Below are 24,045 nucleotides of genomic sequence, written 5' to 3' on the forward strand. Positions count from 1 at the left end.
GTCAGTCCACTCCGAGACGCCGCCCGCGCCGCACCGCCCAATGTCGCCCGCCTCACGCTCGCGAGTCAAACTCAAATAACTACAACAATTTTCCCAACAACAATTCCACAACAACAATTCCCGACAGCAATTAGGCAACGACAAAATTTGCAACAACAAAGTGACAAACTTTTAAATAACAAATGGGATAAAAACTGATTCAGAACATTGTAGTGTGTGATTATTTATTTTGTGAATTTGTGTGATATTAATTTTAAGTTAGACTAAGTGATGGAGGAACAAGCGGGTATGTATTTTACATTATATGAAAATATAGGTTTAAGTAAACTAATTTTAACAAAAGTTACAACGTATGCGATGCGTAAGGATACGGTATACCGTACTTACCCACAAACATAGATCAAGGTATACCTTACTTATAAATTAGGTACACAAAATTATTCGATTCGTCAAATTCGCCTAAAATTAGACATGAACATTTAATAATTATTAAAACTATTAAAAAAAATTAAAAAACAGCGAAGTACTTTTCAGCAGAAACACATCCGCGTCGCGCCCATATCATACTTGAAAGACTGTAGAACAAATAACAATAAGTATTTTATTAAATTAAGTAATAATAAAATTTCTAACTCAAAAATAAGTATATATAAAAAATAAAAAGTAAGTATTTGATAATATTTTTTAGATAGAAGTACGGAACGATAGACGGATAGACGGACAACAAACTGCTGTTGTAATTTTTCGGTTTCCGTACCCAAAGGGTAAAAACGGGTCCCTAATACTGACACTTACATGTCTGTCCGTCTGTCTGTCTCTAGGCTGTATCTCAAGGACTGCTATAGATAGACTGCTGAATTTTTTTCTTTTGAGTGATTTATAGTAGAACGTTATTTACTTACTTAAATTACATGTAAGTAGGTACATGTTACTTAATTAAAAAATATGACATAAGCCATCATACATTATCTGCCAAATTCTTCATTAAATTGAAGCTTAATCATTAATAATAATTATTTAATATCTCTGAGTGCCTGCGGCAGTAAAAGTTGTTATATTTTTTTAAGACAAAAGACTGCAATTTTGCTGAAAATTTCTTACATCATCGTAATAATTAATATTGCGTCGTAATATTATTACAATTTTAATTACGGTATCATACTTAGTATGAAATTTTATATTTTTAGCATCCATTTTCTTTGTTGGAGGCAGTGGTTCTGACATCATGTCCTAAATGAAACACTTTGTGATAATGTTTTTTTAAATATATTATGCGCGTTTAAAGATGTTATAAATATGAAAAAAATGAGAGCCATAGAAAAACCGTGTGATGATATACTTACCCAAATAGACAGAGAGAGAATATGGAGAAGAAGAACTTCCTGCAACGTCAACGTCATCCGATGGTCGATTTTATTTCTTAGGGTCCCCGCAGACTTACAATTTAAAGTTGGCCGACTATCGTAAAAACCACAGAAATAGATCAAGATAGAAGCGCCATACGCTCGTGTTCATACAAATTGGAGTGGCATGGCGCTTCTATCTTGATCTATTTCTGTGGTTTGTACGATAGTCGGCCAACTTTAAATTGTAAGTCTGCGGTGACACTTACTAAATGACGCCCGCGACTCCGTTGCGCCAACATTAAGATAAGAAGTATCCTAGGTCCTTTCCCGGGATTCAAAGTATCTCCATACCGAATTTCAGCAAAATCGGTCCAGCGGTTTGGACGTGAAGAGGCAACAGACAGACAGACACACTTTCGCTTGGGTGGATCTTAAAATCTCAAAATAAATTGTTGTTCCTTATTAGCTACAATTAGATAATTTTAAATTTTTTAATGATTTTAAAACTTTAATATTCATATTATTACGTTTTCTTCGCCAGTAAATTGCTATCGCGTTTACGGCAGGTATGCTAGAAGCACGACAGATATAAAGATGGGTTCTTCTCATTTGTAAGTGATCTACGGTAGTACATTTAAAGTCCCCAGTACACAATGGTCCACGATGGCGCACTGCTGTGCAGGCCATCGTGGACTACAGACCACGCGACCACTTGGTGTTAATTATAGTGGCGCATGGCTAAATACTGCCTGGCAATCCACTGGCCATCGTCCGCTATCATATACCATTACCCCGTCTACACAGTGGCGATGGCTTATAGCGGACCAGAATGGACCATTGTGAAGAGGCACCTTTAGTTTTAATTAAAAAATCGGAAGGAAAACTAAACCAACGCATCAAACATCACTGAAATATACAAAAGTATTTCCAGCAACCTCTTTACTTTTTAAGTAGATAAAAATGCAAATTCATATTGCCGTTTGAAATTTAATAACATTTCATGGTCGTTATACGTGCGTTTAAGTGGTTTTGATTCTGAAACTGTATGCAGTAGGTATACTCATTCAGAATCTGTTATCAATCATCATCATCATCACATTGACTATTGAATACTAAAGTCATACACATAAAATATGAGAGCCATTCTGCGGATGCCTTGCCACGAATGGGTTAGCTTGACCAGCTCGAAGCTCATTGGGTTAAACTTAATCTTATATTAAATATCATGTTATCTCTTTCGCACCACGCACTTACGAACACGATTCTGGAAAATGTTCCGCTTTCCCTACTTTTTTGTTTTGCACGAACTAATGTAATATATAGCAATACCAGCTGTCCCGGCAAACGTTGTTTGGTCATAAAATTATTTTCCCTGTTTTCCTGCTTTTCTCTTGAAGTTTTTTCTGTTTTTTTTTCTCTAGACCTCACGGAGCCCGAGACCCGAGACCACGAATGCAAAACCGTGGAAATCGGTTCTTGCGTTCTGGAGTTATAGCGTCAGGAAAGAAAACCCGACTTATTTTTATATATTAGATATCTTCTCATATTATTATGTAGCTTAGCTACTTTTATAATTATTAATTTATTACGTATATTGACGTCAGGTTTATACTTATTATTAGGAATAAACATAATATTGTAAAGAAGACGTTGAGCCGACAAAATAAAAGTATATTTCTCTGCAGATATCGCAGACAATGAAATGGAAAATTTCATACTTACATTAAAGTATGTGCTTACTATAAAAATATAATTTTATGAATATTCATTAAGGACATTACATAATTATTATTATATTTCAGTAGCAAGCAATATGTCTTGTGTACATATTTTTCTGTAAGCAAATTGTTGTACCAGTACTAACTTTGCTTACACTGAAACGATTTTATACAATATATTATTAAAAGTTATTAAAGGAGATTTCCTTTATTTAGACTTGAAGTAGCAAAAAAGTGATGACATATCTTCACTGCTTGATCAAATTGAAATAAATTGCGTGTTTCTGAAATTTATTTTCAAGACTCAACATTATTTTAGTATTTTTATGTCAATAAGTAATAAACACTCCTACAAGCTTTCGATTTCGCTTAGGTCCACTTGCGCAGATTCAGGTTAAAGTTAATACCGGGTTAAATAGTGTGTTATCTCTCTTCTTCATATTATATTTTACGAAAGAGATAACTTTTTATCCGGGGTTAACTTTAACCCAGATCTGCGCAAGTGGGCCTTAGTAAACTATCATTATTTCCAAAGTTATCAAGGTGGGACAGACGGACGGGCAGAGCGCAATCATAAGGGTTCCTTGTAGTTGGTACGGAACCCTAAACGATCAGATGCACCTAGATACGCAACACAACATAACAATTATATTAATAGCATTTAGGTTACAAGATGTTTTCAAAACAATATTGTTTGTGATTCACTCCCCGAAAGTAACGTACGATAGGAAAGAAAATATTATTTAATTTTAGACTAGTTTTATATTACTTTGGCACCCGGTGACATTCTCTTTGATCAATGGAAAATTTTGGCGTCCATTGTCTTACGATGGTATGTGGGTATTTTAATATCTGCGCTAGTAACCTTAAGGGCGCGATCAGACGTGCGCGTGTTCTGCACGGGTTGTACTATAGCGTATGGGAAAACACGCGCGCAGCACGCGCTGAACCCGCGCAGAGCCCGCACGCGTGCCACGCTCGTGTTTTCCCATACGCTATAGTATACAACCCGCGCAGAACACCCGCACGACTGATCGCGCCCTTATGATATCAAAAGATAATGATTCTTTTCCTATCTATAATAATATTACAAATGTGTCTGTCTGTCTGTTACCTCTTCACGTCCAATCCGCTGAACTGATTTTGCTGAAATTTGGTATGGAGATACTTTCGAGTCCCGAGAAAGGACATATTTTATATGACACATTTATCCCGGAAAATCTCCGGTTCTCGCGCTTTAAACGTATTTTTGGCGGGCGTTATCTAATACCATATTATAGAATATAGATATTTAGCTTCTCGGCAAAGTCGATGGCTGATTTTTGCGTAGGTATAGATTGTTGAACTTTGTTGCCCCAATAGTTGTTTATCGCGTGGGAACCGTATATTTTTCCGGGATAAAAACTATGTCATATCCCGGGCTACAATGTATCTCCATTCTACACATCAAATTTCAACAAAATTGGTTCAAAGCGTAAAGTGTTGATAGAGTATAGACAGACATAATTTCGCATTTATAATATTATTACGACGATTTAAAATAGCCACTCTGTTGTTCATATCCATACTGTGTTGTGAGACCGGCATTGTAGGCGAGGAGTGGCGCGCCCCATGAGGCACACTTATTGAGGCTCTAAACGACTGTTCTAAGTCTAGACGATAGGAGAATCAAGTTTTGCATAAAAATATTTACTACAATAATTAATATATTTTTATTAAATTATATTCGCTTGCGTCCGCGGGTTCTGTTCAGTGTTGTATCCCACCGGAACACTATGAAGGGATGAAATGGGTTCAGGCGGAGCTTGGTATATACAGTGTGTAACAAAAACAAGTGATAATACTTTAGGGTGTGTACGTGTTCCTTGTAGAGAGTTCACTGTGAAAGTAGCAGCTCTGAAAGACGAATTTTTTTTTTCACTTTTGTATGGGCAAGGGCCCGAGCGTCACGAGTTTCCCCATACAAAAGTGAAAAAATTTTTTGGTCTTTCAGCGCTGCTACTTTCACAGTGAACTCTCTACAAGGAACACGTACACATCCTAAAGTATTATCACTTATTTTTGTTACACCCTGTATAATGTTATATCGCTTATAACATAAACTAGCTGTTTGACCGAGCTTTGCTCGGTATCCGATGAAAATGACATTTTCTAGAAATTATTCCTAGCTAGATCGATTTATTGCCCCCGAAACCCCTATTATATACTAAATTTCATGAAAATCGTTGGAGCCGATTCCGAGATTCCAATTATATATATATACAATGTGTCCCGACACCGGTGTCCGACCCTTTAATGTCATGATCTATGGCATATTTTATCGACATATTGGCTCTCAAATTTTTTCTCTCTCTCACGGTTGTAAAATGGCAGCCATTTTAGTTTTTCCCAGGCTTTCACACTAATCTGACCAGTACTTCTCATGTAAATATCATATAAAGAAAAAATAGGTCTCATTTGATAGCTTAACTTATGAACTACGCTTACACAGGCAATATGTTATAAATTTCGTGCAATTAAACATAGAAAAACCAAAGTTTAAGAAAAAAAATTGTGTATTTTTTTAATTAATGGCTTTTTGTGAAAAATCTAGCGCATTGAACTGGTTCTTTTTTGTTTTAAAAAGATATAGGAGGTTTTTATCTTACATAAATTCTTTATTTCAATGCTCTAAGTCAGATAGTTTAGAAGTTATAACGATTTTCCTAAGAAGTATAGGTCAGATTAGTATGAAGTCAAAGAAATTTTTTTTTTTCAAGAGTTGGAGAAAAAAATTTTGAACTTATGATTTATAGTATATTTAAGTGACAAATTGGGTTTCAAATATTTTTTTTCTCCAACTTTTGAAAAAAATAATTTTTCTCTTTCTTCATACTAATCTGACCTCATTTTTGCGTAGGTATAGATTGTTGAACTTCGTTGCCCCAATAGTTGTTTATCGCGTGACAAATTGGGTTTCAAATATTTTTTTTCTCCAACTTTTGAAAAAAATAATTTTTCTCTTTCTTCATACTAATCTGACCTATACTTCATAGGAAAATCGTTATAACTTCTAAACTATCTGAGTTAGAGCATTGAAATAAAGAATATATTTAAGATGAAATGACCTTCTCTATTTTTTTTAATAAAAAAGAACCAGTTTAATGTGCTAGATTTTTCACAAAAAGGCATTAATTAAAAAATGCACAATTTTTTTCTTAAGCTTTGGTTTTTCTATGTTTGATTCTACGAAATTTATAACATATTGCCTGTGTAAGCGTAGTCCACAAGTTTAGCTATCAAATGAGACCTATTTTATCTTCATAGGATATTTACATGAAAAGTACTGGTCAGATTAGTGTGAACGCCCGAGAAAAACTAAAATGGCTGCCATTTTACAACCGTGAGAGAGAGAAAAAATTTGAGAGCCAATTTGTCGATAAAATATGCCATAGATCATGACATTAAAGGATCGGACCCTGGTGTCGGGACACATTGTATATATATACAAGAATTGCTCCTTTAAAGATATAATGATATAGACTATAAATTTATTATGAAGATAATGGAACAAAACTTATTAAAAAGTGTGTCTGTCTGTTACCTCTTCATGCCTAAACCACTAAACCGATTTAGTTGTTTGGTATGGGGATACTTTGAATCCCGGGAAAGGACATAGGATACTATTTATTCCGGAAAAAATGGACGGTTCCCGCGCGATAAACGAAATTTGAGCAACGAAGTTGCAGCTTCATCTAGTTTAATAATATTATACTAGACGAGCTTTTGCCCGCGGCTTCGCTGGCGTTAAGAAGTATTATTACTTATATACAAACTTTCATCCCCTTTTTTAACCCCCTGGAGGTAGAATTGATCAAAATCCTTTATTAGCGGATGCCTACATCATATCATCTACCCGCATGCCAAATATCAGCCCGATCGGTCCAGTGGTTTGGGCTGTGCGTTGATAGATTACCATGTCAGTCAGTCACCTTTGAGTTTTATATGTATAGATGACCTGGTGTTCCCTCCAAATATAAACCTTACTTGGATTTCTACATAATAATATTTTAAGATTCAAAGTAACTAAATCGGTTTAGCCGTTTAGGATAGGTACCTAATGTAGTATGACAGTAAAACCTATATTATCATCCCAATGTAATGTCAAAATGGCCCCAGAATAACATCAAAATGGGCAGTGCCTGCTTTTGGCTTCAACGTGCCCTGTCGATGTAATCTCCAGTATGTTCCACACACGTGGAGTTGCGGGGAAATATTGGCCACTAATGCGGAGTTTACACGGGTGACTATAGCCGCACGATTTACGCCACGCGGCGAAAATGGCCATTCGGCTACGCCGCATGCGGTTCAAGCCGCATACCCCAAAAGTAGACTGCCAACCGACTTTTACCGCGCGGCCATTGACCGCATGCGGCTGGTGAAAAAACGACCGTGCAAACGCTCAGTCGCAAGCGATCGCGACTATTTTACGCGACATTTTCACGCAGAATGAACTCGTCACAAGCGATTTTTGTAGAACTGTGTAAATGGGATGGTGATTCGACTAGGGACTTGCCGCACGGCTAAAATCAACCCGTGTAAATCCATACTATATATTATACTATAATATACTATATTATAAATGCGAAAGTGTGTCTGTCTGTCTGTCTATTACCTCTTCAAGCCCAAACCGCTGAACCGATTTTGCTGAAATTTGGTATGGATATACTTTGAGTCCCGGGAAAGGACATAGGATACTTTTTATCCCGGAAAAATTCCCGCGCGATAAACGAATTTTGGCGCAACGGAGTTGCGGGCATCATCTATTCTAGTCCACCATAAATGACGCCCGCGACTCCGTTGCCCCAAAAGTAATTCATCGCGCGGGAGCCTAACATTTTTCCGGGATAAAAAGTATCCCGTTGCTTCCCGGGACTTAAGTATTTCCATACCAAATTTCAAAATCGGTTTACCAGGTTCGGTGTGAAGAGGTAACAGACAGACATACAGACAGAGTACAGTCACACTGTCGGAATTATAATATTAGTAGGTATGAATGGATATTGGATATATTTTATGGATTACTTAATTATTATTCAATAGATAGTTTTGTTATCTACACATTAGTGACAGGCCATTTAATTCACTGGTGTAATTATTGTGCTCTTAAATCCATTATTTTGTCTTATATTTATCATTTTAGTGCATAATAATAAATATTACAGTCTATCTGAATGTCAAAGGATCAACGTACGGTGGGGCAATAGTTTGCGTATAGATAATTTCTTTCTTAATAATTATATCATCTTATTTAATGTGGCGCAATGTTGTTCATGATTTAATATATGTTGAATAAAGTTACACTTACAAAATTAAGTAAAATATGTTCTAGGAGAAGTAAAATAATAGAAAAAGGATTTTTAAAAAATTAAAATTACGTTAATAGACATATTTCGGTATCACAGCATATTAATAATGCAACATATAATAATATTATGCACACATTATAGTGCCTAATTTAAACAAGCTTTAGCTGCTGCTGCTAACAAAGTATTTTAGGATAAAAAAGCTGTCTAGAGCATATTAACTAAAATCCTTTCAGTTATTTTTGTGTTCAATCATCCATAATTATACCTTAATAATAAATAGATAATATTTATAATTAAGGTATTCTCTTTTGATAATATTTGTACGTATAGCATTATAACTTTTTTGTGACTATGTGAACTCTATATTTTGTTTCATAAAATACTAATCTTGTCTTCAACTACTTAGGTTAAAGTATTTTTGCCAGATTATTCGAGAAATATAGTGGAAGCCTTAGGTCACTTCCTAATATGCGTTCATTGCCTAGGTCACACGCGGAGAGACCTAGTCTGTCCTTTTAAAACCTATTTCAAGTGAAATGCCTTTAAAGGTAGAAATAATGTAAGGTTAATTTATGATTTTGAGAGTCGCCTCGAAAAGATAATGATCCGTACTAATATTATAAGTGTGTCTGTCTGTGACATCAAAATACTTAAGCCACAGAAGAGATTTAAGTGTCTAAGCACACTAGGCCGAAGTTACGCGCCGTAAATTCCGCAAGATTAATACGTCCGCAATGTCAAACGCATACAAAATACGGACGGAACGCAACGGAATAGTGTGTCATCGGTAATTTAAAATACATTGCAGGCGGAATCATGCGGAATTTACGCCGCGTTACTTCGGCCTAGTGTGTTTAGACACTAAAAGTATGGTATAGAGAAGTTTTTTATCAACTCGTATGGAATCCTACGAATAATATGACATATTACTGCAATGTTTTCAAACTAGAGGCCAGCACCAGTACAGACGGTAAACAAAAAGTTTTGTTCGACGTTTGACAACGTTTCTGTCAATATTCTGATGTGACGTCTGCAACATTTGGTCGGATTATTTACTGTATGCGAATAAATCAACATCTTTGATAAGCATGCTCCTGTAAGAAGAGTCAAAATCAAGCACGTACCGGCACCTTGACTCTCTCAGGATATCAAGTCCATGATGGCCAGGCGCAATCGAGCTTTGAGTCGATATCGGAAACGACCCACTGACGAAGACCTAACCAAAAAATCTTAATGCGGTTCACAGATTACATCTACTTACCAAGTTCCAATAGTATAGCTCTTATAGTTTCGGAGAAAAGTGGCTGTGACATACGGACGGACAGACAGACAGACAGACATGACGAATCTATAAGGGTTCCGTTTTTTGCCATTTGGCTACGGAACCCTAAAAATGATAGAGTGCATTTTAAATAATATCTCACACTCATAAGGATTAGGTCAACAAACATCACGATTAAACTTATCTTTTCCAGCATCTTATTAGCACTTACCTTATTGAGAAGCTAAACATTATGCTAACTAAACTATATTAGGCAATATGTACTGACTATGTTAGTAGGCTGGTAATATTTCATATTACCACAATCATGTTCTAACCGGAACCAATAAGAAAACTATGCCCTTAAGGCCGTCCCCCGAGCAAACGACCTTGACCATACATTTGCCGCGTTGCCGAGATCGCACCAAAACCCTATTTTTTACTTATCTTGGTTCAAAATTGACCTAAAAAAATTAAACGTGGAATATGTAGTTTATGATATTGTCGATCTATTGGCGTGTGTTTCAAATAAAAGTATTTGTAAATACTAGGGAGATGCTGAATGTTTGTTTTAATTTTAATGAATTGGTTTTACTTTGGAAGCTGATATCATGAATATAATAGGAAGGAGTATATAGGATGAAGATTATTGGTATATTTTAATTATAATTTTCTACCTTTCAAATTATGAGTTATAAAGATCTAAAAAGCTGTAAATTACGGCATCTCCGTAGGGGGACCGCCTTAACTAGTTCTGCCTGCAGCTCTGTTTATTTAAACTACTAGATGACGCCTGCAACTCCTATGCGGAGAAAGTCAATTCAGATCGCGTAGGAACCGTACATTTTTCCGGGATAGAATATATCCTATGTCCTTTCCTGGGACTCAAAGTATCTTTATACCAAACAGCAAAAATCGTTTCAGTGGTTTGGGCGTGAAGAGGTAACAGACAGTAACTCTTTCCCATTTATAATATAATATTGCTAGATTCATATTAATAATATGGATGTAGTACCTACTTGCCCCCTTTTTGGCACTTTGTTGCGCCGTACATTTTTCCGGGATGAAAACTGTCTTCTGTTCCTTCTATAGTAGGTAATATCTTCAATAATTAAATGTTATTAATATCTGTTTAATGTAGTACACTTAGTCTAATTTTCGAAGGTTTTTTAAGGTTTATCTATGAAGTAAAGCGTAGTATCTAGTTCAATAATATTTCAGAGTTCAGACAACGGCGGAAGTAGAAAGAATTTTTAAGATTATTTAATTCATCCTAGAAGTTTTTTTTGTATTTTTTATGTAATAATTTTAGACCGCACATACCCCTTCCTGTACATAATATAATTATGATCGTTCTAAAATTCATACTTCTCATTTTGCACAATTGTTTAAAACTGTAATCAAATGTACAATTCTTACATAAAATTCTAGTAACTAAGTTATTTAATAACATAAAACTCAAGTAGACTTCAAACTCATAAAGCTGATATGGCGCATAGTTTGCATACTATGTTAAACGCATAATATATTGGGCAATGACTCCTAGTAGTTCTACGTAGCTGTTACTTCAAAGTGAGATAAGTAATAAAGTCTTAAATTGTGTTAAAAAATAATGATTACTTATTATCAGTCACAGTTGTGTGGTTGAAACAAGTTTAATGGAAATTAGACCCAGAAAAAATGGTACTGAGAGCGAATTAGGAATCGATAGACATCCCTCCCCATCGATTGATAAACTTACGAAAGTATATCGTATCATCAAGGGGGGTTAAAATGTTAAAAAATCGGCCACGTGCGAGTTGGACTCGTGCACGAAGGGTTCCGTACCACTATAGAGGAAAAATAAAAAAAATGTGTTTTTTGTACAGGATTAATTTTATTATGAATTATTAAAGTACAAATAAAACTGAGTATTTTGTGAACATTTTCGATCCCTTATACCTGTTGTCATTATTGATACCGAGCAAAAAATTATTTAAAAATCACTTTTGTTGTATCGGAGCCCACCTTAAATATATTTTGGTATTTAGTATTTGTTGTACACTGTACAGCAACAGAAATACAGAATGTGTGAAAATTTCAACTCTATAGCTATTACCGTTCTTGCATTACAGCCTGGAGACAGACGGACAGACGGATAGACGGAAAGACGGTCAGACGGACAGATATCGAAGTCCCGTAATTCGAAGTAATTGGGTCCCGTTTTTACCCTTTGGGTACGGAACCCTAAAAATGACGTAATTAATGGACGGCCCTCGTGATAATGATGAACGTAATGACGTCATCGGCCGAGTCCTAGCCCGTTTATCTATTTAATATCAATATACACTTGACTAACGAAATATTGATTGACGCATCGACGCCTCTAATTGCCATCGCCATTTCAGTAGGCCATGGCATATTAGAAGAAGAAACCATGATAATAAAGAGTATAGAGAAGATTACGGATCATAGTATTTTAATAAAAAGATTAAACCGACTTCAAAAGTGTACGTAATTAGGATTTAAAATTCTCTATCTCAAAAACTACTTAACCAATTTTGATGAAACTTGCAGTATTCCCTAAGTTGAAAAATGCCTAGGACAACAAAAAAAGAATTACCGAATGACCGAAAACGCTCAGTGAGCGGAAAAATAGCTCACAACGCGTTATGGTCCCGGTGAAACAGCCACGACGCGATGCGAAATTTGTGTTGTGGCTGTGCACAACATGTTGCGCCAGACAGACAGAGAGAAATATTATTAGTATGGTACTATGGATATTTTATAAATAATAATGATAAACACGTGATGCAGTGATTTAGTAAAAGAAAAAATATTTGTCGTACGCGTGGTAATGCAAATATAATCGTAATCAATCAAGAACAAATCAAGAAAAACGATTAGCATATCAGCCACGACACGAATTTCGCGTTGTGGTCTTTTTGTGATTGCCAGAACGCGTCGCGGCCGTTTTTATTAGGGCCACAACGCGTTGTGAGCTATTTTTCCGCTCACTGAGCGTTTTCGGTCTTTGAGCGTAACACATACACAAACACACCTACAAATATATGTAATTGATATATTACATATATTTGTAGGTGTGTGTTACATATATTTTCCACTATATCTGGGGGCACGGCAGTGCCCCCGCCAAGTCGAGCAAAAAAGCGGCACGGCCGTATCATACTTTTCTCGAACCAATTCAGGCTCCTTTTGACCCCCTATAACTTCATTGTGGATAAACTAACAAGCCTGAATTTTCAGTTGCTAAGCAAGCATTGTATAAACACGGTATATTTAAAATTTTATTCTATTTGCACCAGTAGTTTAGGGTCTGCAACTTGTTAAAGTTTCTTAATTTTGTCACTGACTGACTGACTGACTGACTGACCGATCACCAAAAGTCTAAGGCACTTCTAGCAGAGAACACATAGAACCTTCAAATTTAGAATATAATTAGTGTTTAGTGTCTAAATCAAGGGAAAATTCAAATATTTCCAAATTTTTGTCTAGTTTTCCAGATACACTAACTTCGTAAATAACTTTGTAATCCCATATAAATGTATCATTGTACCCGTACCATCAATATCTCCGGTTTATCGTCGGTAGAGAGATATCTAGCTAGTGTTTAGTATCTTAATTAAGGGAAAAGCTAATAAACATTTCACCATTGCTGTCCAGTTTTCTTCTTCTTTCTCTAACTTCGTGAATAACTTTGTAAAAATACATGTATAAGATTACAAAGTTACATTAATTGCAATTTATGAATCATTGTACCATAGATATTTCCGTACGTACATTCGAAAGAGTAATAGTTGTAGATAGGTATCTTTATAATATATGAAGCACTAGCTTTTGCCTGCGGCTTCGCTCGCGTGGAATTCAAAAATCGCGTAAAATACGAATATTTTTGTAAACATCCTTTGGAAACCTGACGTTTTTCCAAGATTTTGGTCTTGGAAGAGTAACATAGGCTACAAACATAGGCTACTTTTGAGTAGCCTATGTTTGTAGCCTATGTTACTTTTCATCCTTTCAACTAAGTCTACGTCAAAAATCAAGTCGATTGGTTGCTTCGCTAGGCCGTGAAATAAGGACAATCAAACAAACAAACAAACACACTTTCGCATTTATAATAATAATATTATATTAGTATGGATATTGGATAGTCATGAAAGGCAAGCTGTAGTACTTATAGTAATACTGTATACATAATGATTGTATTATTATTAATTATTAGTTTTATTTGTTTTTTATAAAAATCGTTATTGATATCTATAGTAGTAAAAGGTACCAAAAGGGAGAAAAGTAGGACTCTACAAAAAGAAGTGAGATCCCATCAAAAACATCCTGTAAAAAAACCAAGTCTCACAACTCAGTTTTTATACCGTAAAAATTTATGAGATCCATGCAATACCAAGTCGGTTAATTTATTCAGTCCCTACCTAGGGGACCTTTTGTCTCAAGTTAGTACGTCAGTTATTATCATATCAATATTAAAAATCTTTTACGTTTTAAATAAATAGATCGACTTTGATTTGTTTCTTTTTTTTTTGATTGATTCTTTTTTTGTCGTACTAGGTATTTTTCAACTTAGGGAATACTGCAAGTTTTATCAAAATCGGTTCAGTAGTTTTTGAGATACCTACATATTTTAATTCTTTATTACACTACAATTTTGAAGTCGGTTTTATCTTTTTAAATAAATCATTAAGAAAATCATAGCTTTTCATAGATACCAAGAATGCTAAGCGCGATTTATTGTAATAAATAGAGATTTATATAAAGCCAACAAACTTATTTTGTCTTTGTTGTAGTTGGGTTGAATTGGAAGCTTTGGGATTAACGTAGGCACAAAAATGACCATCTCTCCAAGTCTCCATTTACATTTACCAAACAAAAAACTCTTTAGAGACTAGACGAAGTTAACAAAAGCATAATATTATGACTCAACTTTTTGTAGTAATTTCTATGCGGAAAAACGGTTTATCAAATCGTAGATAAACATGGAACTGATCTTGCTCTACGCTCGCAATAGGCACTTATTATTGTTGTGATGATTTACCAATAACTCGCTTGAACGAGCCCGTATAGCCACGTACTATACGGAAAATATTATGCTAAAACGTGATAGTCTTGGTAAGGAAAATTTTTTTTTTCGATATAAGTTATTGCTATAGTATTATATTATATTGCTAGTATTATATTATATAGCAATATAGTATTATATTGCTATAGTACAAAACAGGCTCTTGAAAATCTCCTTTTTCGTAAAATTAAAATGATGTACAGTTCGATAGAAGTTATTGCTTTATAGTGCTATATATACAAAACTGGCTCTAGAAAATTTTCTTACTTGTTCTAAGAGAATATTGTATGAAAAACCTTTAAAACGTCAATTCTTACAAAACTTTGCGTCGTTGGTCAGAAAAAAGTTTCATCATAAAATCAAGTTATTGTACGTTTTTATAATTGATTAAGTAATAAGTAAAACATGAAAAATACATTTTATTGACTCACAGACGTGTTCCAATGATAAAACAAGGGAACGACAACATTGAACAACTAAACGATGATAAATTGAAAATGGTTTACAGCAGCAACTTAAAACTCTTTTAATCTTTATTCGCTATGAACAATATTGTGAAACCTAAACCATTATAAATTATTTTTAAAAAGACAAACTCAAATACTGAAATTAACTGGACAACTGCACTCGGTTTTACCGCTTCTGGCCGGTTCGAAGCGGTTTTTTCCGAAAACAGCCGGCGGTAAGTCAGGCTTTATGAACATTGATTGGTGTTGGTATGTTGTCATGTTGTGATGATGCCAATTAAGGATTAAACAATCCGCTAATGTTCGTGAGAACGCAGCAATTGTGAAGAGACCTTCTTGAACTTTGCGTGTAATCTGTCATTTGTAGCTTATTTTTTGTTTTCTTCAGTTTTGTAATTGAAACCTAAAGTAGGCGAATCTTTAATACTTGTTGTTAGCGACAAATCTAGGAAACTTATTATATACTAGGCCCGTGCGGGAATCGTACATTTTTCTGAAAACAATCCTGTGTCGTTTCCCGTTTCGCTCAAACTATCTCTGTACAAATTTTCAGCAAAATCGGTTCAGCAATTTGTGTGTTAAGAGGTAACAGACTGACAGATACGCTTTCGCATTTACAATATTAGTATGGAAGTATGGAATGGAACCGAACAGAGTGGAAAACAATGGAGGAGGCCTTTGCCAAAGCGGGGCAAACAGACAAAGTTGTTGGTGTCATTGACTTGGTGGAGTCATAATTATTTTTCTGAAATATTATGTAAGCGTGTATTGTCTGAAAAAAGGCTTTTATTATTATTATTATTATGGACGTATGGATTGAACTTTATGGTTCAAGTTTGTGGAAGGTGTGACTCGCTTCACGGGTTGGAATATAGCACTGTTGTTTTCCTCAACACTGAAATACGAGCGAGTATTGTTTGAAAACAATCAATAAAGCGTGTTATGTCTGCTGTTCTCGACATCTGCCCACCAGTTGCTTCTTTGTTTTGTCATTTATACTCATTTAACTGCGTTTCTTTTTACACTGCAATAACTACAGGCTTTCGTTTAATCAGAGTCATTAATCAGAGTGTTTTGGCAGCCAAGAAAGATTATAAAATGTATGGGATTTGACATAACTCTAGTGTTTTTTATTCAGATTAAATTTTTACAAACGGATCCCTATTAAGTGTTATGACTACAGACATACTGACTATGAGTAATGACGCTCATGGAATACTACGAAATGTAATACGACTTAGAACTGTGAATTATTGGTTAGGTTAGATTAGGGGCTTAAGGTTCATTTTATTAAGTTTATAATAAAATACTTTCTTTTAAAAATAATTATTATACGCATAACGTAATTGAAAATTCAAATTCCCTATCTCAAAAATTACTGAACTGATTTTCATTAAACTTGCAGTATTCCCTAAGTTGCATAATACTGAGTACCCCAACAAAAGAATTATTTAGATCGGACTTGTAGTTTGGAGATATGCGAGCACAGATATAAAAACACATAATATTTTATACATACTTTTGGGGACAAATTTTGTTTTTGAAGTCGGTTGAACGCAATTTATTTGTAACTTATAAGTTACAAATAAATTGCGCTGTTGCTGTTACCTAAATATCTGACCTTGGGGAAACAATTTTAAAAATAAAACAATTTCATGTAAATAACTCATATTTTGCCCAAGTAACTTTCTAGTAACAAATTAATTTTTTTTTTTTTTTTTTATGAAATAAGGGGGCAAACGAGCAAACGGGTCACCTGATGGAAAGCAACTTCCGTCGCCCATGGACACTCGCAGCATCAGAAGAGCTGCAGGTGCGTTGCCGGCCTTTGAAGAGGGAATAGGGTAATAGGGGAGGGTAGGGATGGGAAGGGAAGGGAATAGGGGAGGGTAGGAAAGGGAATAGGGTAGAGGATTGGGCCTCCGATAAACTCACTCACTCGGCGAAACACAGCGCAAGCGCTGTTTCACGCCGGTTTTCTGTGAGAACGTGGTATTTCTCCGGTCGAGCCGGCCCATTCGTGCCGAAGCATGGCTCTCCCACGTATAAATATTTATTTTCTAAAAACTGCTAGACGTATGTTGCTTTTCAATTTCCACAATATATAATTACTCTGCCACTTTTTAAATACCATCATTGAGATCTCACTATTCAGAAAAAAATCTTTAGTATCCCTTTGGTTGTCAATGTGCAACCAGTTAAATAAAACTTCAAGCATTACCTCGTACAGTCATATTACAGTAAGCCGGGTTCATTCACCAGTGTGGCCGAAGCTTTATTGATAGGTATCGCCCCGAAGCGGATATAACCGGATACGAGCGAGTACTCGCGAGTTCGATCGACTCTTCACAGATCTGGTGCCTTACTCCCGAAAGTGATATCAACTTGATACGAGTCTGATTTCGATTTCGTTTTTGATGTCATTGTAACGCGTAGGAATTCCGGAACAAAATCGTATCAAAATCGAGATGTTGACATGGCGTCTTTTCAACGTCGTTATGGCAATGTTGTATTGTTATTTAAAATTAGAAGGTTACGAAAAATATGAAATATTATGTAATGTTTGTGTTTGTCATACCATAAAAATACATTTCTCATTAGATGGATGTGCTCATTTTCTACTTTAGTGGGTTTAAAATGGTTATTTTCGTTAAGGAACATTTTGACATTAAACAAATATGTAAATTCTCTTTTGTAGTTACACTTAACATTGTCATATAAGTACCTATACATATTCTAATATATTTTGTAGACATCAAAAGTTAGTTTTTATTTGGACAATAATGGTCCGTCCGACGCACCTTACTTATTTATACGTGGGAGAGCCATGCTTCGCCACGATTGGGCCGGCTCGACCGGAGAAATACCACGTTCTCACAGAAAACCAGCGTGAAACAGCGCTTGCGCTGTGTTTCGCCGAGTGAGTGAGTTTACCGGAGGCCCAATTCCCTTCCCTATGCTCCCCTATTCCCTTCCCATCCCTACCCTCCCCTATTACCCTATTCTCTCTTAAAAGGCCGGCAACGCACCTGCAGCTCTTCTGATGCTGCGAGTGTCCATGGGCGACGGAAGTTGCTTTCCATCAGGTGACCCGTTTGCTCGTTTGCCCCCTTCTTTCATTAAAAAAAAAACCTATAAATGTTGTTGAGATTCCTGGAAGAAAATCCAGGAATCGCAAAAGGATACATGCGGGCGACCCAAGCTAAGCACGATACCAAACTTAAATGGGACCGTATAGCTGTAGAGATACATTGGAGGTGCCATCAATCACATTAAAAAAGCTTGCAGGCGAGCTATATTATTATGTTAAAATAATAATGAATTAATATTTATTATCAACAAAAAATAAAACGACACCATACCAATCGATACCATCATCATCATATCAGCCTATAGTCGTCCACTGCTGGACATAGGCCTCTCTCAATGAACGCCAAGATGACCGATCTCTTGCTATTCGCATCCAACATGGGCCTGCAACTAAGCGGAGATCGTCGTCCCACCTAGTTGGAGGTCGACCTACACCCCGATTTCCCAGCCTTGGTCTTCATTCCAGAGTAAGTTTACTCCAGCGATCGTCTGTTCTTCGAGGTACGTGACCAGCCCAGTTCCACTTCAGCGTACTGATTCTCTGCACTATGTCGGTGACTTTAGTTCTTTGACGAATTGTTTCATTTCGAAGCTTATCCGCCAAAGAAACTCCGAGCATAGCGCGTTCCATAGCACGCTGAGCGACGGAAAACTTACGAGCTAGCCCTGCTGTAAAAGGCCAGGTTTCCGCCCCGTAGGTCATAACGGGAAGCACGCATTGATCGAAGACTTTCGTCTTCAAGCTCTGCAGAATATGCGACGTGAGAATGTGGCTTAGCTTCCTGAATGTTGCCCAACCCAACTGTATCCTCCTATCGGTTTCTCTCTCGAAGTTATGTCTACCTACCTGCAGTATGTGCCCCAAATAGACATATTCCGTTACGACTTCGAGAAAGACACCGTTAACTGCAACCGGTCTCGGGAGAACATGTTCGTTGAACATGACTTTCGTCTTGTCCAAGTTCATCCCGAGACCGATCCGCCGGGAAGATTTATTTAGGTCGTTCAACATTTCCTGCAAGTCCTCCAACGATTCTGCCAATATGACGATATCGTCAGCGAAACGAAGGTGTGAGAGGTACTTGCCATTAACGTTTATGCTACGTCCTTTCCAGTTTAGGGTCTTGAAGGCGTCCTCTAACGCATTTGTGAACAGTTTCGGGGAAATAATATCCCCCTGTCTCACTCCTCGATGCAAATAGATTGGCCTTGTTGTGGCCCCCTGTACTCGGACGGACATAGACGCGGCATTATATAGACCTTTCAAAACTTCGACGTAACGCCAATCGACTTGACATCGTTGCAGGGCTTCCAGAACAGCCCAGGTCTCAACAGAGTCAAAAGCCTTCTCATAGTCCACAAAGGCAAGGCACAGTGGCTGCCTGTACTCATGTGACTTTTGTACAACTTGCCTTAAGGTGTGAATATGGTCTATGGTGCTAAAGCCTCTGCGAAACCCAGCCTGCTCCGGTGGCTGGCATTCGTCAAGTTTATTGGATAGGCGATTCGTAATGATCCTAGAAAACAACTTATATATGTGACTCAAAAGCGAGATGGGTCTATAATTTTTAAGAAGGGTGTTATCGCCCTTCTTAAAAAAGAGAACCACCTCGCTTTTAAGCCACTCTTCGGGGGAAACTCCCCGTTGAAGGACAAAATTAAAGACTTTACGAAGCTCTCTCAAGACGGGTTCGCCTCCCGCTCTGAGAAGTTCGATCGTAATTCCGTCCCTCCCCGGGGCCTTTCCTCCTTTAAGTTGTTTCAGAGCCAATCCGATTTCGCCTATACTGACGTCAGGAAGCTCGCCAGAAAGATGCCGGGTGAGTTTGGCACGCGGGTCGTCATCACGAGGATCAGGTTGCGAAGCATGTGAAGCATACAAGCGGCTATAGAAATCCTCGATCTCGGACAGAAGACGAGGGGGGGGGCCTCGTGAGGAAACGATTTGGCCACAGCTATTCTTCACCTTCGTCAGATGACTCCTCCCGAGGCGCCTTACGAAAACTTTAGACCCTCTCGCTCAATCGCTTCCGCGATTTCCAGCGTATTCGAGCGGCGAAGATCTCTACGTATAAGTTTCCGTATTCGCCTCGAGAGAAGTTTTACATCTGACGAACCCGAGTCTGTGTTTTCCCTCCGTTCCCTCATAAGTTTGAGTGTCTCATCCGAAAGTTTGGATTTCCTGCCCGCATGCTTGGGCCTGCAAAACCTTTCACCTTCGACCCGTATGCTTTCCACAATTGCATTTAAAGCCTCGTCAACTTCCATTGTAGTTTCCAAGATGTTAAGAGCGTCGAACCTATTTCTCAGTTGTAACTGAAATTTCTGGGTGTCAGCGACGGATTGTTGGGAGTTGGGTCGGAGAGTAGACCTCAGCATACGGGCTCTTTCGAGTTTGAAGCATACACTCAAGGATCCTCGCAGTAGTCGGTGATCGCTACCGGTATTGAACCTATTGATCACAGAGACATCCCTAAATATATATACTTCCGATCCGTAATAATGAAATCTATCTCGTTCCTTACCACAGAGTCAGGGCTTCGCTATGTCCACTTTTTTTGGGGCTTCTTTTTAAGAAGGAATTCATCAAGAAGAGCCCCTCTTTTTCGAGAAAGTTGACCAGCATTTGCCTCCTGCGGTTTCGAATCCCAACACCGTGCTGTCCCAAGCAAGATTAGCCGCTAGCTCGTACTCCTACTTTGGAGTTAAAATCTCCCATGACAACATTGAAGTGGGTCTTAAGACCTTGGAGATGTCTTCGTACATGGTCTCCACTTCGTCATCGGAATGTGTCGAGGTTGGTGCGTATACTTGTACTATCTTGAGAGAATACCTATCGGTGAGTCTCAAAACAAGGTACGCTACCCTCTCCGACACACTCGAGATCTCGACAACGTTGTCGACGAGAGATTTGTTGACGAGGAATCCCACGCCGCCCCGGGATGTATGATCTCCCTCTCGGAAGTAGAAAAGGCGACCCGATGGCAGAGTCATGGTGTCTTATCCTCTTGTCTTCGGACCTCGCACAACCCTAATACGTGCCAACGGATTTTTTCCAATTCTACCTCCAGTTCGACTAGGTGGTCTTCGAGTCTAAGCGTACGTCCGTTGTACGTCGCCAGGTCCAGTTGGTGGTAGCGATCCGTAGCCCGAAGATTCTTAGCACCCCTCGCAGTACCGTTACCATGGCCGCTACCGTGGCCAGGAATAGTACCGCTACCGGGAACTAGGGGCCATCTTTTTCTGGTGCGTTTCATAAGAGGCATTTGCTCATAGTTGCCACGCGGAGCACGCGGATTGGCAATCTGACAGGGGGCCAATGAATCAAACCATCAATGCTGCAGCTCATTGATGACCATGGATTTCTTCACTGACCCTATCGTTGATGGTTTTACCGCCATCCTTCGGTCCCCATCCCACACTAATTATTGTGAGACAGAACTACCATCAGGCATCGATACCATAGTGACCCTAAAAACGTTTACATTACCTAACTCGGCAACAATCGATCTCAATCTATGTCGATGCCTCTGTTGCTACCGTGAAATTTGACGTTTGTAAACGATCTAAAATTCGATTCTCAGACAATTTTGTTTCTCGCGAGCACCTAAGATTTCGATTTGGCGAATGTTTCGATGCTGATTAGTTCCAAATTGAGCCACATCCCGATCGTGCGCTAGCATAGCTGTCAGGAATAGCAAAATCCATTGAGGTTGAACTAGTTTCAAACCGATCCGCAGTACGATCGTGCGCTATTTTAGCATGTCTGAAGTGTCAAAAACCGTTGAAATCGAAAATCGAAATCGATATCAGTTTCGGGAGTAAGCCCCCTGGTTTATCTCTACTGATAAGGTCAATAGAACGTATTCATAATAATAATAATCTATACTGAAATTAAGCAAACAAGGTTTAACGGTTGCACATTGATAACTTAACGATGAAGAGTTTGTTAGATAATCTTAATAAATTGAAGTTGATTAATAAAAAGAGTATCTTTTGCCATGACTTTTATATAGGTAATTTTCACAATTAAATTTTATTTCCATAGGAGAACGATATTGTCAATAGCAAAAGAAAAATATAATACAAATCATGTAATATTATAATTTATAACATTGTTCTATAATATCAAAATTTATTGCTAAATATGTGTGTAAACGCTAATCTCGAGAACGGCTGAACCAATTTCGCTATTTCCATTTCTAATATGGTTGTTATTGGGAGAAAATAGAATTAAAGAGTAAAAAGAATACTTAATTAAAATTTAATAGATATTATGACGGAACGACATCTATCGGACCCGCTAGTCACACTAATATTATAAGGGCGGAAGTTTGTGAGTTTGTATGTTTGTTGCTTCTTCATAGTCTGGCTGGAGCAATTATAATAGAATTTCAACTAACTCCATACGAGCTAGTCGATACGCTGGATTAACACATAGGCTACTTTTTACTGCGGGACAGAATCACAAATTATTTTCTAAATAAACTGCGGTAAACATCACGGGGTCCAAGTATGTAGTTACTAATAAATTATCATCACCAATGCGAGTTTCTTACGCCGATGCATCTCGCTGAGTAAGTTCCCGAACCGATTGTGGGCCTCAATGAAGACGTTCTAAAAGTGTTAATTTTTAAATGATCTAGAAATAAATAAAATATTTTTAATTTTTTCATTTTCAATGGACATCTACGAAATCGTAGCCCGGCCGGCCTACGGCGTAGCCGAGGCTCGGGCAGGTACTACGGCGGCGTAGCGACTTACGGCCGTTCCCAATATTTGATCTAACTCTGGTTTTGCCCTACTAGAGATAGGAATACCTGATACCTCACATTAGACATTAGAGACATATATTTTATGTCAATTCAATGTTAGCTGCGATCGGTTGTATGTCAAACCAGAGATAGATTGAATATTGGGAACGGCCGTAAAGGACGCTATCACAAAAATTATTACAAAAATTAGCAAGTTAGTACGAATATCGATGTTAATTACATTAAAATAACATTAAATATCAGCGCGCCTTGTACAGTGGCGGTTACGACGCTCGCCGTGTTCTAGATAGGGCGAAAATGTATGAAGAAATTTGAGACCGATTCTTATTTTTCTTATAAATGGAAATGTTATATTTATTTTTATATAAAATATTTAGCTATTCATCTAGGGAACTAATTAGGCAATAATTTTTTGTATATTTATTTTCCTTAGGTCAATGTATTTAGCTGTACTGGTACCTAATTAAACCTCATTTTTTTAATCTCTTGCGATTATTGTGATGGTTAAAACGTATTTTTGTGAAAAATTTGTATGCGGCTATAAAATTTTTATAGTGTAGACGTGGAGATGAATATATTATCTTTCATTTGAAATATCCTCGCAGTGTGACTCCTAATTCTTTAAAATGGTACCTGAATATCCTGATATTTGTGAAAAAATAATCCTTCAAGCCGCATAAGCTCACCGGTGAGCTAGACACAATAGAATAACAATAGATTTCCAAGAATCCACGATCGAAGGATTAAAGAAGCGTGAAAAGGTGAATTTATAATAGCACAGAGTCGAAGTGCATCGAAGTGAATTCCCAAAAACAGAACATTGAAAATTTGGAGTTAAGGTTGAATTTGTTATGTTTAGTTTTGGTAATTCCCTTTGACTCTGCGCTAGTATAAATACTTACGGAATCAATGTCTTTAAAATAAACTTGAATACGTTCAAACTAAGTATCGTTATGTTGATGATGATGA

The 24,045-nt window shown here is 37.2% G+C and overlaps 1 protein-coding gene across 1 annotated transcript in view; it reads left to right on the forward strand.

Moving 5' to 3' along the window:
* Positions 1-24,045, forward strand: part of LOC121725292 (synaptic vesicle glycoprotein 2B-like) — a 61,835-nt gene continuing 37,790 nt past the window's right edge. Inside the window, exon 1 of the mRNA XM_042112183.1 lies at positions 1-286. Coding sequence (XP_041968117.1) covers positions 271-286 — 16 coding nt within the window. The 5' untranslated portion in view covers positions 1-270. The remainder of the gene's footprint in view (positions 287-24,045) is intronic.

Source organism: Aricia agestis, chromosome 3, assembly GCF_905147365.1.
Source record: "Aricia agestis chromosome 3, ilAriAges1.1, whole genome shotgun sequence".
In the NCBI taxonomy this organism is placed as follows: Eukaryota; Metazoa; Arthropoda; class Insecta; order Lepidoptera; family Lycaenidae; genus Aricia; species Aricia agestis.